General features: G+C 41.5%; 1 protein-coding gene across 4 annotated transcripts in view; it reads left to right on the forward strand.

Moving 5' to 3' along the window:
• GALNTL6 (polypeptide N-acetylgalactosaminyltransferase like 6) overlaps positions 1–15523 on the forward strand; it is a 640150-nt gene that overhangs the window by 596362 nt on the left and 28265 nt on the right. For 3 of the 4 annotated variants that reach the window (XM_020803448.3, XM_020803463.3, XM_020803455.3), the window contains one exon: positions 1377–1598. The exons of the other annotated variant lie outside the window; for it this stretch is intronic. In XM_020803448.3, the coding sequence (XP_020659107.3) occupies positions 1377–1598 (222 nt within the window). The remainder of the gene's footprint in view (positions 1–1376; positions 1599–15523) is intronic. 4 annotated transcript variants of the gene reach the window in all.

Raw genomic sequence — 15523 nt, forward strand, 5'->3', positions numbered from 1 at the left:
AACCGCCAATCAGCTGTTTAAATCGCTGTCTTGTGAAGCTTAGGTCCCGAAAACACCTGTTTGCGAGCGCAGAGCGAGCTGTCAAAATCGTTGTCTAGCGAAAATCGGTTTGCGAAGCAGGGACCAAACAGCGAAATTCCCCCATAGGAATCACTGTTTTGCGAATCGCTATAGCGATCGCAAAAAGCCAATGTTTGGCGAAAAAACTGTCATGCGGGGTAACTGTTTAGCGAGGCACTGCTGTACAGTCATGCAAATGTGAAATGGATTCAGAATGATTTGGCAATTCTTGAACTAGTCTGAAGTTTGGCACATGGAGCTGAAGAAAGCTTGATTACAGAAGAACCTTTTGAAGGAACACTTTCTGACAAATAGACAAAACTCAGGGCATGGAGTTTACTCCTATAGTGTGCTGCTTTGTAGCACAGAACAAATAGGGCTTCGTGGAAGACAGATGATCACTATCTCTAATCAGGAAGTGCTGACACAGTGCATAAGTGTGAATCCATACATAAGCAAAACAAAACCCCTGAGAAATAAAAGAAAGTATTTTCATGCTGAGGAGAGCTGAACCATTGCAAAAAATGGTTAAGGGAGAAAACCATCAAGCGGACTTTAAAAAAACCCACACACATACAAGCAAACAAGGCTTGAACATGCCCACCAGCCACAGATAGCTGAATGTTGTGGGATGAAAAACTGAGGAAATAGGGGAAGGAATGAAACAGAATTTCCAGTAAAATGGTATAGCTGGCTGGCCAGCTGGAACACTGAACAGAAGCACGCCATGTTGTTGCAGGACCCACATCTAATGATCAGTCATCAGTGTACTAATAAAGGAGCAAAACTTACACTTCCCCCGAAAGGTCTTTTTGCAAAGCCAAGGACATCTGCAGCTTTCGGGGGGGGGGAGATATAACTACTGGGGAACACAGTAGGGGCTGAGATTATTCATAAAGTTATCTCTGGAGGAAAAAACCCACAAATGTTGCATTCATATTTCTGCATGAAAATGATGTGGAAAACCAACTGAGGCATTCAAATAATAAGCAAGGAAGAGAGATGTGTAGTAAGATTCCACCGAAATAATTAGCCAAGTCTTTACTGTACCTAGTTAATTAAATCCTTTTCAGTAACTGCAATGAACTGTTTTTTGTTTTTGTTTTGCCTTGTTATAACAGGAGGAATGAAGCCATCATTCTGATTTTTATCAGTCTGTTAATAGCATTTAAATGCGAAAGGCTTCCATTTGCTTAATGAACAACCATCCAAAGCTGAATACAGGAATGGGTGTATTGTCATTTCATGTGTGTAGCAGGGGTAACAACCAGGCTTAAGCTTGAAGAGGTGACTGACTCTTGCTTTCTGCTACGCAGAACCTGAAGCGTGTGGCAGAAACATGGATGGATGAGTTTGCAGAGTACGTTTACCAGAGACGGCCTGAATACCGGCACCTTTCCACCGGTGACCTCTCAGCCCAGAAGGAGCTTCGCAAACACCTTAAGTGCAAGGACTTCAAGTGGTTCATGGCTGCAGTGGCCTGGGATGTCCCTAAATATTTCCCTCCTGTGGAGCCCCCACCTGCTTCATGGGGAGAGGTGAGGAATATGCTGAAACATATACACCCCCCATCCTTACTACCTCTGGGGTGTAAGATTTCATTTCGAGCAAAGAGCCTGCTTTTATCACAAAACTTTCACAGAAGAGATCCAGTCAGGTTATTAAGGGAACTGGTAGCAGATGGAACCTTTTGGGGAGGCACTGTGTTCAAATCAGGAACTCCTGTGCTATATCATTGTTCATTATTATAATCTATGTGCAGCCTGACTTTGTATATACAGGGCCATCCCTTTCACTGGGCAGAGTGAGGTAGTGCCTCCAGGGGCAGATGTCTGAAAGATGGACAGGAGGAAAGAAGTATTGGATAGAGAGCTCTGGGTGCCAGACAGCTTGCATTGCTAATGCCCTCAGGGGCAGCCCATCACCAGTGTTTAAGTAAGAGTCACCTGCCAGGCCAATTATTTTAGGCACATTGAATTTTGAGGTGGGGTGCCATCTTGTTTTTTCCTTAGGAAGCGAAAGGATGTAACCCTTATATACATACACACAAATATAAAATGCTCTTACCTCTTTGGATCAGTGGTTTTAAAGATTGCCATATACATTGTACTGCAGTGGCATTGGCACAAAAAGCAGCCTTTGGCAGCCTGGCCACTACACATCTCTAAACCCCTACCACAAAGTGTTTTCCCAAGCAAATGGACATTTGGCTTGCTAGACAATTTCCCCATCCCATTTTGCCTATATTTACACAAAAGGAGAAATAGACTTAAAATAGATACCTATGTAGATTTTTTAAGCATTCAGTCTTCTTTGCTTGTCTTTCTAACTTTTCTTTCTTTACAAGTACATTACCTACAAGGCTGTCGGTTACGTAACAAGTGAGCTCCCTCCACCCAGAGCCTGAAAGGTGGAGGGCACTCGCTCTGGAATTTCAGGTAGCAAGGACTCCAAATCTGCATGGGCAAAGAACAAAGTCACTGTTTCTGTTGTACCTGGTGGGGTGCATGGGCATGTCTTTTACAATAATATGGTTTAGATGGTGAGCACAGAATCACTTCATGCATGTACGTCCCATTGGATTATTCCAAAAATTATAATATTGAACTAAGAGAGAGGAAATATCTATCTGCCCTCTTCCCAAAGAGCTTCGGTATCTGTGTCAATTATGAGTCTGCTTCTTACTCAGGGTGACTCCTTTTCAGTGTCTCCTCTGTTGGTTTCTGTAGAAATGTGGAGCATGATGGAATGTTCAGGACTTAACCTCCATCACCACGGTGCTATTTTGTGGGGTATTAGCAATCATGGAAACAGCTTTCTGATTATGGGCTTTATCTCCCTCCACCTGCCCCATCACTTAGGCTGAAACATGTTGGCATGGGTCTAATGGCTATAAGATGTGCATCTGAATTTCCTCTCAGGACAAAACTAGATTTAAGATATAAATGCATTTTTGCATATGATATGCATATTTTAAACAATGCAAATGCAAACAGTATTTTTTTAAAAAATGCAAACACAAAAGTGGGGAGTGGAACTTTCATTATTGTAATTAAAGCAAGCAGAGTGAGGGTGTCCAACCTTTTCCTTCCCTGTTCTATCCTGAGAAAACTCAATAATTATCACCTGTCACACCATAGAAATGATTATTTGCATTTTTCACATTTTTGGCACCATCCTAATTTTGTCTCATCATTCGTCATACAAATGACATCTCTGTTATGTCATGGTGGCATCAAGTAATAGATGGAAGGGAAGATCTTTCTCTCCCCCCCCACACACACACCCTGGTTCCCCTGGTGCTAGTGGACTAATACTCCCATTGTGCCCCTCAATTGACTATGGTGCTTAAGGCATGTGAGAGTTTATATTAACAATCCCTGGTGGGTCACAGGTTCTCCAGTCTTGCATTAATGCATGTGCTGCATTTGCACCTTTGTTTATTTATCTTTGGATATTTTGTGTTTATATGGCCCAGAGGGCAGCCGTGTTAGTCTGTTGTAGACAAAAGAGCCAAGACACACGTGGCAGCTGAAAGATTAGTCCATTTTATTTGGCTTTAAACTTTTGTGGATTAAAGTCCAGTTCATCAGATGCATGTATTGATGCTTATTTATGTTGGTGCTTAGCCTCATGCTGATGCTAAGCTTCATCTTCTAAGTATGTTTGGTTTTGCTCAACCACTGAGTTCTAAAATGTAAGGTTAACCATTTTACTGGAGTTAAATGTGCCAACACTGCAATAGAGTAACTACTGACCTTGATCGAAGACTATCTGGGAATCAGATTTGCCCTGAAAGTGCAGCACAGCATGTGCTTCGTGGGTCCTTTGAGATACATCCTGAGAGTTTCCATTTGGTGCCATTTCACATGGCTGAAGATATCAGGAAGTGTGCCAGGACAAAGGAAGTATCTTTCCCACTGGAGATAGTTCCACTGAAGAAAGGATAAAGCCAGCAAAATAGGTCCATGGCCTGTATTAGTCTCTCCCTGCTGTGTTGACTTAAACTTAAACAATGTAACATACAAAAAAAGGGACAGAGGCAACGATACTAATTTCTCTCAGTCAGCAGTACTCTGACCCGAACTGATTCACTAAGTGTTGTTCTTTTATTTGCTTTTTAGTTAGACTATTTTAGTGCAATCCATGTAAAGATGTCCTTGAAAAATGCTTAGAAGTTACAGCTGGTGCAAAATGCCGTGGCCAGACTGTTCTCTGGCACTTGTACGGATCATTGGCCTTGAATGAACCATGCTGGCTTCCTGTTTGCTTCCAGGCTCAATTCATAGAGATGATTCTGATCTACAAATTCCTAAACAGTTTAGAGTTAGGATGCCATATGGAAAGACTGCCTTTTTCCCTCTGAAGCTGTCCAGAATGTGAGGGCTTCACTGGAGACCCTGCTGCATTTCCCACCATCCCAATAGTCACAAGACAGGACTTTCACTGTAGGAGCACCTCATGGATGGAGCCACGTCCGTAGGAAATCAGGCTGGATCCATCCATGTTGAGCTCCTGATGAGCATCCAGTAGGGTTGTCAGATCAACATTCCCTGAGGCTCAGGACTGCAACTTGAGACCAGAGGCACGTTTGTGCAATGTCACAGGGATGGGGCCAATAAGAGATGGAGCACAGGAAGAACTGTTCTAGGTTGTCTGGATGTGGAAACGGGTGCAAAGTAAATCTAGGTAAATGAGACTAGTTAATATGGCAATCAAAAGCTGGGGACATTCTTTTTGATAGGAGGAAGTGGCCATAAAATGTGCACAGCAGTGCACAACTGTGCAGTTCCTACTAGGGCCACTTGCATATGCATGTATGCACATGCACAAACACGCACAGAGAGAGAGAGAGAGAGAGAGGAGAGAGAGAGAGAGTTACTTATGGAATGCATGATACTTCGGGAGTTTTTCCGAGCTCTACCCTACTGCAGCAGCTGTGGAAAGCACACTACCAGTCCACCACAGAGAAGTTTCGCCAAGCTCTATAATGCTGGGAATCATGAGACTCCACACTGTCATTGCATTCTCCGCCTGCCTCTTTTAAAACTTTATTGTGTGACACTTTGGGAGCCCTAGCTGGGCAAGAAGCAAAGGGTGTTCATCCTATGTATTTCACCTGGCTAAAGATGGTTCTGCTGTGAGAGGACTGGGGCTTGAGCAACAAAGAGAAACCATTTCTGTGGGTTTTACATTTTTGTTGTTGCTTGTATTTTGCACACACACACACACACACACAGAGAGAGAGAGAGAGAGAGAGAGAGAGGGGTTAATGATTGTGAATAACAAGAGATGGCACTATAATGAGAAACTGGGGACATAGTGAAAATATTCAGCCATATTCCCTCCAAACCTTCTCAGTTTCTGGCCTCATCAGGGTATGTCTCTTGCTCAATGTCTTTTCTATTACCATTTAGAAAAAAAGAGTCCATTAGGCTGGCTGTGCCAGTTTGAATCTGTAAAGTAGTTTGATATGTGAGTTGTAAATCTATCAACTGTCTATGAAATTCTGCTTTCTTCATGCAAAGCTCTCTGTTGAACAAATGAGAGATTGATTGGCAGTACATGTTCTTGCAAAGGCTAAAGTGACTATTTAAAATAGCCAAATTTACCCTTGAGGCAATCTGCTATTTTGGATTTCTTTTCGCCTCAAACCATGCATTGCTGGAAGGGTACATGATCCATCTGGTATTCTGTTTTGCCTTTTTTGTCACTTGAAGTCAATGTGGTATGGCAGGTGAATCTCGGAAAGATGTGCTGTGAAAGAAACTCTCAGTGCTTAATGGATTCATTGCCATCTTTTTTACATATGTCAGCCTTATAACTTGGGATGTGCTTTTGCTGTGATTCTTGTCACAGAATTCAGATTCGTTCAAATGTCTGCATTTATGCAGAAGAGCAATGGGACATTTTACTCCAGCAGGATCACAGCTGCCCACATATGGAATGACTGCCATAGTGATAGAGCTCCATGATAGAGCTCACAAAGCTGTGATACCATGTGGCCAAGTCTACGCCACTTGGGACAATGGGCAGATCAGTTGTCCTTCAGTTTTTGCAACATTTTGTGGGGTAGCTGTTTGCTGAAATGTGTGCAAGAGTTAAAATGCAAGCCCTACGTAGGTGGTGGTTGTTATGATCCCAGTTTTCATGCCATTTCCACATTTTTAATGTCACAATCTCATTTGACCAGCTTGTCACATCCATGCGGTCTAACGGCAATAGCTTAAAAAGAATCTCATATTGAATGCGGCAACTCTGTGGAAGTCCAATTCCCTCCATCAAACTTAACCTCCTTTTCAAGTATATTCTGTTTCATCTACATTTCAACCTTGAGTCCCAAATTCTTGCTCCTTTTCCTCCTCCATTCTTCTTTCTTATGTGCATAACTCTTCTTAGAGTTAGGATAGTTTTTAATGTTTACTTGCTTTTAATTATTCAATTGTATTTTAATTTGCATATAGTTTAATTTTTAAATCTTTAACTTATGTTTTTAATTCTCTTCTTTTTAATATTGTGAACCACCTTGAGTCCCTTTATTGGGAGAAAGGCAGCATATAAATAAAGCAAACACATAAATAAATATAGGGATTTGTGTGTAGGGCTGTGTGGTAGAGAGAAAGAGAAATTATTAGAAATCACATTGTATAAAATGTGGCTTACTGATAGGCTTTCAGCAGACAGATAGTGGCATCTGAGGCGCTTACGTGCTGCTCTCTCTAACACTTGCTAATCATTGCAGGCAAGTCAGTTAAAGCCGTCTACCTATTGCTTTAAATTTAAATTACAGAGAGTAAAGATCAACCTTCCTCCTTTTGTGTTTGGCATCCTTGAAAATTCCTCCCAAGCTTTCCTAACTCAATACAGCCATTTGTGCATTCAAGTCACTGAGGCTCTGTTGTGTGAAAGGCATTCTGTAAATTTGTGGGGATTGGAAGCCTTTTATGATGCAAGATTGCACTGAGGTGACCCTGACAAGAGAGTCAAGACATTGACTTTGATAGTCAAGGACAATACATTGTTTGAACAATTATTAAACTGAACAGCATTTCTGACTTGATTTGCCCTGTATTCCAGACACTGCAGATTGCTTTATTTAAGAAGCTTCAGACCTTTGCTGTATCTAGTGTTTCTGATTCTTAAAGGCTTTTAGGCTGCTGCTTGAGGTTTTTTTTATCCCTCTCCCCTAATAGCAGCATGTTGGCTGAGTGTTTTTTTTTTTTTTTTGTTAATCTTATTGTTAATCTTTTGTTAATCTTTACTATGTGAACACACATAGATTTGTCACTTTGATTGACCATTTCACAGTTTGATCCTCACTTGAAAATGGAACTTGAATTGATTGCATTCAGCCATCTGGGTTTTCAGATTACTGCTGCTGGGTTTATTAGTCACAGTGATGGTGATGGTGATGATGATGATGATTTGCATTTTTATCCTCTCTTTCTAGTAAATAAAAAGTGCCCACGGTGGCTATCTTGTCTCTAAACACAAAGTAATAAAAAAAACCAATTAAAACCATCAAAATAATTGATACAATTAGAAAATCCAAATGAAGAAAGGGGTCTTTGCACCCTTCCTAAAACCAGTGACCATGTTTTGCAAGGAGTGCCAAGAAACAGATCATGTTACACTTTTCTCATTGCTCATAGTAATCATGGGAGATGAATTAGGCTGAGAAATAGATAATATGAATGTTCAGTCAGGTTTGGAAATCTGTAGTACACTCCCACAGTGATGTCTCTTTTGTTTCCCTCTCCTTTTATTTTCATTTAAATGGCCTCCATCAGCCTTCCATGCCCTGACTCATGGAACGTCTTGCAGATGTCCATATCCTTCACATATAGCACTAACCAACTACTATATTCATTAACTTCATCCTATTAGGATTGAATAATGTTTGTTAAATTGCCTTCCTATGTTAAGACTTTGAGTTCATCTTGTTTGCTTTCCTTTCTTTGTGCACTGATACAGAGATGTTTGAAATAGAGATGGGGGGATTTATGTTCATATATGAATATCCCCTTGCAGCTGGAGTTAACTAGAGTCTGCCTCCTGGGGCTGGACTGTTCAACCATGCATCTGGCGGTGGCAGCCTCACTCATCCTTCCAATCACTCTTGGAACACCACTCTCTTCCTGGTCAGCTGGCAACTTGGCAGCCATGCAGGGACTCCCCTTGCCTGGAGTGGCTAGCTGAGCAGGAAGAGAGTGGGGCTCCGGAAATGATTGGAAGGATAAGTGAGGCCACCGCCACCGGCCATGTGAGTGGATGATTTGGCCTCAGGGGGTGGACCCTTTTTAACTCCAGCTGCACAGGGATATTTTTATTCATATACGAATATGAATACCTCCATCTCTAGTTTGAAACCATGACTCGTCCCCTCCTGCTGTGTTCTTATAATTTTTCCCATCCGTTAATAGGTTCTTGCCCCACCATCCCTCTTTCTGCTGCATCACCAACCTTTTCTTTTCACTTTTAGTACACCTTTTCCTCTCAAACATGGTCTCTGGTTTCAGTAGGATTTAGTTTAAAACCCTCCTGACCAGGTTTGCAGATTTCTTTCAAACACTCCCCCACCCCAGCCTCTGTGAGCTGCAATCCATCTCTTGGCAGCTGTCAAACCTTTCCCAACAACACTGACTGTCCAGCCACTTTACTTCAGCACTCTTTTTTCTCTTCATGTGCAACAATCTTAGAGGAGAGGTGAAGAAGCCACCTGTTTGCCAAGATCCTTCATTTTCTTACCCACAGCCTCGCAGTGATTTGCAATATTCTGAAGGTTGTGCCTGGCAATATTACAGTAGGACCATCATACTGGGATCCACAGTATCAGTTATCCACTGCCTGAAAATATTAGAGTCCCTGTTCCAGCAATTTAGGATTATTGTCCTTGGGGACAACCTATGCCTGCTGTTCTACTTCCATTACATCAGAATTGTTGTCCATGAGACGGGCTCTATCTTGCTTGTGTATCTTCAAGCACCCTGATGCATCTTTCCTCCAGTGAGCTCAGGGTGGGGTGCATATGTCTCCTGTTTGCCAGTCCTCAGCAGAACCTTGAGAGATACAGGATGGCCAGATTTCATGGGTTCGGACTCGGGTCTTAGGCAATTGATCTGCTCCCCTGGGTGTTCAAGGAGGGAGAGAGGAATCAGGATGGTAAGTACCAGAGGAAGAGAAAGTGTGATTTTTGTCAGTGCAGTGTTCTTAGAGAGAGGGAGTCCAGCGTTCTTGCTTTCCAGCTGGCACCAGAGCTTACTGGCTAGATGCAAAGGCATTTGAACCTGTGCATCACCAGCAGACTAAAAACTGGGAAGAGACACAGTGGGTGTCTGCCTGATGCTTGTTGTATCATTTGGAGCAAAGCCACCAGCATGCAACTCATGCGCTTTCTTATTGCGCAGTCCTGGGAAGAAACTGCACATGTCCTGAACAAGTTTTTCCTCCTGCTTTCCTCAGGTTTTGGCCCTGAAATTTTAGGGAGCAGGAGAGTCCTGAATTAGCAACCTTGCTGAAATATATGGTGGGATGGGAGGCCCAAGATCTTATCAGTCCTTAGTGTCTGTTCCTAAAAAGTGCTGAAAGATAACAAGCAATATGACAGTGAGCGACACAAAACAGCAAGCAATACAATGGCTGAAATCTAGCAGTCGGTCATAACTACGGTGAGCCCATTGACTCAATGGAATTTACACAGGTGTTAACTCACCAAATCCCTACTGATTCAATGGGGCTCCTCAAGTAGTGACTTACTACTCTATTTCAACCATAGTTTTATAAAACATGGCAATAAGTAACATCAGCATGTTGTTACAGCATGTACAGAATGGCCTCTCCCAATTTAAAGAGACACTTGTCCAGCAGGCCGAGGCAAAGAGGGAGTCCCGAAAGCAGCAAAATCAGGGAGCTGGACAGGGCACAGATTGTATTTGTCTTCAGTGTGGAAAGGATTGTCACTCTCGAATTGGCTTTGTCAGCCACACTATTTTATTTATTTATTTTATTTGTACCCCGCCCATCTGGTCTATACGACCACTCTAGACGCTATTCCAAGACATCTATTCAGAGCATGTTACCATAGTCTCTCGAGACTGAAGGATGCCTACACATGTTGTATGTTATTTATAAAGACTGCAGAAAGTAATCGGAATGACCTACTCTTAAATAATTTACATTCCAAACAGTGGTCTCCTTCAGCCCCTGCGTATAGAACTGTTAAAGAAAAAAAGGGGGGGGTGTTTTTGTTTCTTTAAGCCTACATCTGTGGCACAAGATGGATGAAGTAGGAAGTATTATGGGGTATAAATGGAATAAATAAATAAATAAATAAATAAATAAATAAATAAATAAATAAATAAATAAATAAATAAATAAATAAATAAATAAATAAATAAATAAATAAATATATTAAAGCCCCATTTCTGTGAGTAGTGGCCCCAGTCCAGGCTGAGGACCTATACACCTACTTTAGTGTAAAGAAAAACAAGTACAGCACAAAAAGTCACCCTGACTTATTCTACCATTGATATTTTAATTGCAAACATTAATTGCAATGGAACTACTTTTGATTTAATTACAAATATTTCTCCTTCTTCTTCCTGTTTTGTAATGCGGCACAAAGCTACAGTTCATGAGATGTAGAAGCAGCCTGAAGATTTTAGAATTTAAAGGGATGGACATATTCATTATATTTTCATCTAAGGAACATTTCAGTGGGGTTACCATCAGTGACCCTGGCAGTTTTATTTTTCGTTCCCAGCAAGATCTTTTTCATTTTAAGTTAAAGCAAATTTACTTAATTAAGATGGTAGCTGGAGTGTCAGTGGTTTTTGAAAACTGATCAAAGTACTTAGCCGTTTTCACTGTGTGATTAGCTGGCTGATATTGTGAATCATTATATGTAAATGAAAAAAAACTAATTTATATTTATTGTATCCAGCCCCTCCATCTCCAGAAAAATATGAGGAAAAGAGATTTAAAATAATTAAAGGGTTTAGAAAAAGGGACACAAAATGATCCCTGTGCTTTGAGGAATATGTCTGCCCCTTGCTACTGAAGTGATACTCAAAGACAATAGGATCTGCCCTAGGATGCTACAATTAAGATTAGTATATCACATTTTTTCCATCTATACTTAATATACATTGCCTCCTTAGGTTACGGAAGGAAGACTAAAGTTAACTGTTCAGATGGATTGCTTATCATAGAACAGTTGAGTTGGAAGGGGGCCTCTAAGGCCATCAAGTCCAGCCCCCCGCTTAATACAGGAATCCAAATCAAAGCAGATCTGACAGAGGGTTGTCCAGTTTTCTCTTGAATTCCTCCAGCATTGGAGCGCTCTGCCTCAATTTTTGTTTGTTTACATTTTGATTATATTTCTTTGACATATATCATCTCCAAAAGCAACCATTTAAAAAGAAGAAGAGAAGAAACACAGACCCTGATTTCAGGCTTACAAATGTCAACAACTACAAAGGCACCCAAGAGAAGGGAATGAGCACGGTGACTACCAGCTTTGCTCATAGTGTTATCTGGGTGTCTCTTAAGAATGTTTGGATATGGGGCTTCGTCTTCTTTCACAAAGTTGGATTGGGTGATCTTCAGTAGTGGACTGTAGCAACCCCAGACCTACTGGAGTATCCCACCCTGTAGTTATGCTGCCACCAACCATTCGCTCTACCAAGTCACCCAGACCAGGAATGGATTTTAATAAACCAGAGAACAAGGTTTATTGAAAAAACAAACAGGGTAAATAAAAGGATCAGGTAAATAGGATACTGGAACTTGGTATAGTCCCAATCATACCCATACAACAGATTGGTTCCCACGGAACACTTTAAGGTAACGCACAGACCCTGAACCTATCCGTTCTGGCTACCTAGATAGAAACCTGAACCTATCAGGTATGTACTATCTGACGAACCATTGTACCCAGTCTGACCCACAGACTCCAACTCCACTTCTCCACGTCAGCTCTCTTACGAAGGACTTCCCCCAAATATATACAGTACAGCTCCTCCCCCCTGATGTCCCGCCTTCCACTCCCCATAGGATGGAACTTTCCCTCCAAACCCATGACAGACAGGTACCATCAGTGCTGTATGTGACATGGACCAATGTATAGAACAAGGATGGGTAATGATGCCCCTCCAGATATTTTTGGACTGAAACTTCCTTAATGCTATTAACTAGTTAAACTAGTTACTAGTTAAACTTCCGTTAACTATGTTGGCTATGGCTAATAGGTTATAGATCAAAACCATGGCACTCACAAATCTACACATTTTTGGTTCCGTGCAGATGGTACTCAGTGCTCTAAATCAGCCATTCTCAACCTTTTTTGACCACAGCTCTTTTAGGTCCTCTTTTCCGTTTCCAGGGCCTCCTGTCAAACAAGGAATGACTTTGGCTGTGGGCAAACAAGAATACAGCATAAACAGATGGATTGGGTCCCCCCTTCAAACATGGCAGAGCCCCCCCCCAGGGGGCCATATGGTCCCTATGAAGAATGGCTACTCTAAATCATCATCAGGAAAATGGTGATGAGAGTTCCTGCACACACCCCTTCATGTTTTTCTTGGTCAACCTACGCTTTTCTTTAACGCAGAGGATGTTTTTTCATGAATGTGTCTTGTCTTCTTGATGCCTGCTGATGATCACAGGACACAAGTACACCATTTTCCATTCAGAATTACAGCTCCTTAATTCATCCTATGCCATCCATACATGTTCCTTTCAAAAGCCATTTCCCAAGGTGTCTGTTTTGCGCCTGTTCGTGTGAACTGTGCTTGCAATCTGGGCAGTTGTCAACTTTGGCCTGTTTTGGAAAGTTATCAAGCTGCCATGTCTTTTGCCTTCTTCTTCGCCTTGGTGGTGTAACAGATTTTTCAGTAAGGCCACTCAATAAGCCAAAGAAGTCCACATGCATGGGACTGAAGAACAAACTTTGCACAAGCTGTTCCTGCTACCAGCACTCCCTACATGGCTGTTTTGCAAAAAAAGCTTCTCTTCCAAGAGCATCTTGGTCTAAGAGATGGCTGGCCTGTGAATTGTAGGGCTAATTAAGCACTTGCCAGTGGTTTGCCTTGAGGCTATGATTTTCCTTTGCAAAACGCAAAAGCATACACTCATACAGTATGCACACACACAAATACAAAAAACACCACAACTTTGTATCATATAATATTTGCTAAGGGCCAATTTCCGTATTACACCTTCTAGGTGGAGATCGATTTAAGTCTGCCCATGTGGTGACTATTATCACATGGCAGGGAGAAAATGATGGCAGCCACATAATAAAATGGTCTCCGTTCAGTGGTAGTAATGTGTGCCTCAGTCAGTAGCATCTCAGAGCATTTCCAGTAAGAATGGATAAGAAATTTGTTCATATTTCAAATGGAAAGAAGGAAGACCAATACATATGAAAACCCTTATATTTGTATCCAAGTAGCCTCTGTTTTCCCAGTTTGTGCCCATCTCTAGATAACACCTAAAAAAACAATGTAGTGTCTTTTTCTCTGAATCACTTTGCTAGATATGTTCCTGATTCAAGAACCTGTTCAAAACTTACAACTTTTGCTCCTTTGGAAAACCCACTCATATCAGGAATGGGTGGTGGAATGTTGTTTTGACTAGCCATAGAAGCTCAGATTTTTTTTGGTTAGTCAGCAAATAACTGGCTCTTGCAAGACAGTGGGATTTTCACGGGAAGAATGACAGAGAGAAGCGCAAACATAACTCTTCTCCCTCTGTTATTTTTCTACTCAAAACCATCCCAGCCGTATTTCCACCCTTTTCTTCTCTTCGAAAATTACTTTTAGCCCTCTTCCTGTCTGGGGAAGGGTTGAGCATCCCTTCCCCCAGTCAGCTCCATGGTTCCTTCCCTCTGCCCTTCAATTTTTAAAATGTAGTGGAGGGTGAAATGAAATTAGATGCTGTGTTTTATCTAGATCCAGTCCTCAACCTGTGCTGCATTATGGCCCTCACACTATTACTTATGTGAGATAGTAAATGTATTTGTATTCTGCTCTTTTAAAAAAAACCCTTCAGTTTATGAATGTGGGATATTTTGCTTCTGTACCCATGGTTCAGACCACTAGGAAATGGCCCAATAAGTGCTCCACAATATAGTGACCACAGTGGGAGTAGGAAAAGGGATAACAAGCTTTCCATAGCAAAGGGCAGCCAGAATGTTGACAAAACCCCTGTCAGCAGTCAAGCTGGTTGACAAGATACCCTCTTGTGTTCACTGCCATTCACACTTGTCAAAAAACATGACAATTGCTTTGTGTTTGGGTGCAGAGTGGCTAACTAATCAATAAAGGAGTCAACTTATGGGATTTTCCCTTGCTTGGGAAGGGACGTCTCCTGCATCTGTGCCAAATTTGGTGTTGATCTGAAGTCCAGTGTCAAAGTGACAGGGATCTTTTTGGGGGGCTGCCCCTGTTTAAAATTGCCTTGTTGAATGTTGATTTGCTCTGCTGCACAATAATTAACAGAGTAGCTTTGCTCCAGGACTGATAATTAAAAGGTTTGGGAATGGAGGACTCATGAACAAGATAGAAAATGGTGGTTTCCTTTATATATCATGCGCCTTATTTCATCCCAGAAGACTGAAGGTATATTTTCCTTCCTGAGATTTCCATAGCAAGTGTCTATTGCCTGAAGCAACAGAAAGACTGGGTAGAAAATGAATAAATAATAGAATTTTTATCCTGGAAATATCAATCTAAAAAAGTTTCAGGAGGCCTTCCATAGGTCCAGTTCTGCTGTATTTTCTATCTAGTTAGCAACTTTCCCCTCAAACCCATAGTTTAGAAAAGTCTTCTTTTTTGTTTTTTCTTTGTTTGTTGTTTGTTTGTTTGGATCCCTGTTACTCTGGATGGTTTTTCAGGGCTGTAGTGCACAAGGGTAAGTTTTCACTTGATCTTTACCCATCTGGTGGGGACGTGTCCATATCAACCGGCTGATATACAACATTCCCTGAAGACTCTTTGAATTTGTATTCCCCCCCCCCCGGCCTCAATATGAACATTCATAACAGCTGGTATATATGCACATTCACTAGTAAACTTATGGTAAGAAATACGTACGTCATTTGGCGGGTGGGGAGCCCAGATCAATAGATGGACCATATTTTTTTTATTAGAATCAACTGGAAATAGTAAACATAGACTTGTCCACAAGAAAAAACAACAACTCCTTTCCTGTTCACTGCAACTCTTGATTAAGCTACATGGTAAAAAGAGGGGAGGGCAAAAGGAAAAGGCATGGTCGTCCAATATCTGACTGGGTTTTTTCGGCTATGGAGAGTTACAGTTTGTTCCAGGCTGAAAAGTGGGCCTTGATAAGTTAGAGAAGCATGCTTGTGTCACAAGAACTCTGAGAAAGCCACTAGGAACATGCCTCTGGATCTAGAAATGATATCTTCCCAGTGTTATCGGCATGCCTTCTAAACGTA

The sequence above is a fragment of the Pogona vitticeps genome, chromosome 5 (genome assembly GCF_051106095.1).
Source record: "Pogona vitticeps strain Pit_001003342236 chromosome 5, PviZW2.1, whole genome shotgun sequence".
NCBI lineage: Eukaryota > Metazoa > Chordata > Lepidosauria > Squamata > Agamidae > Pogona > Pogona vitticeps.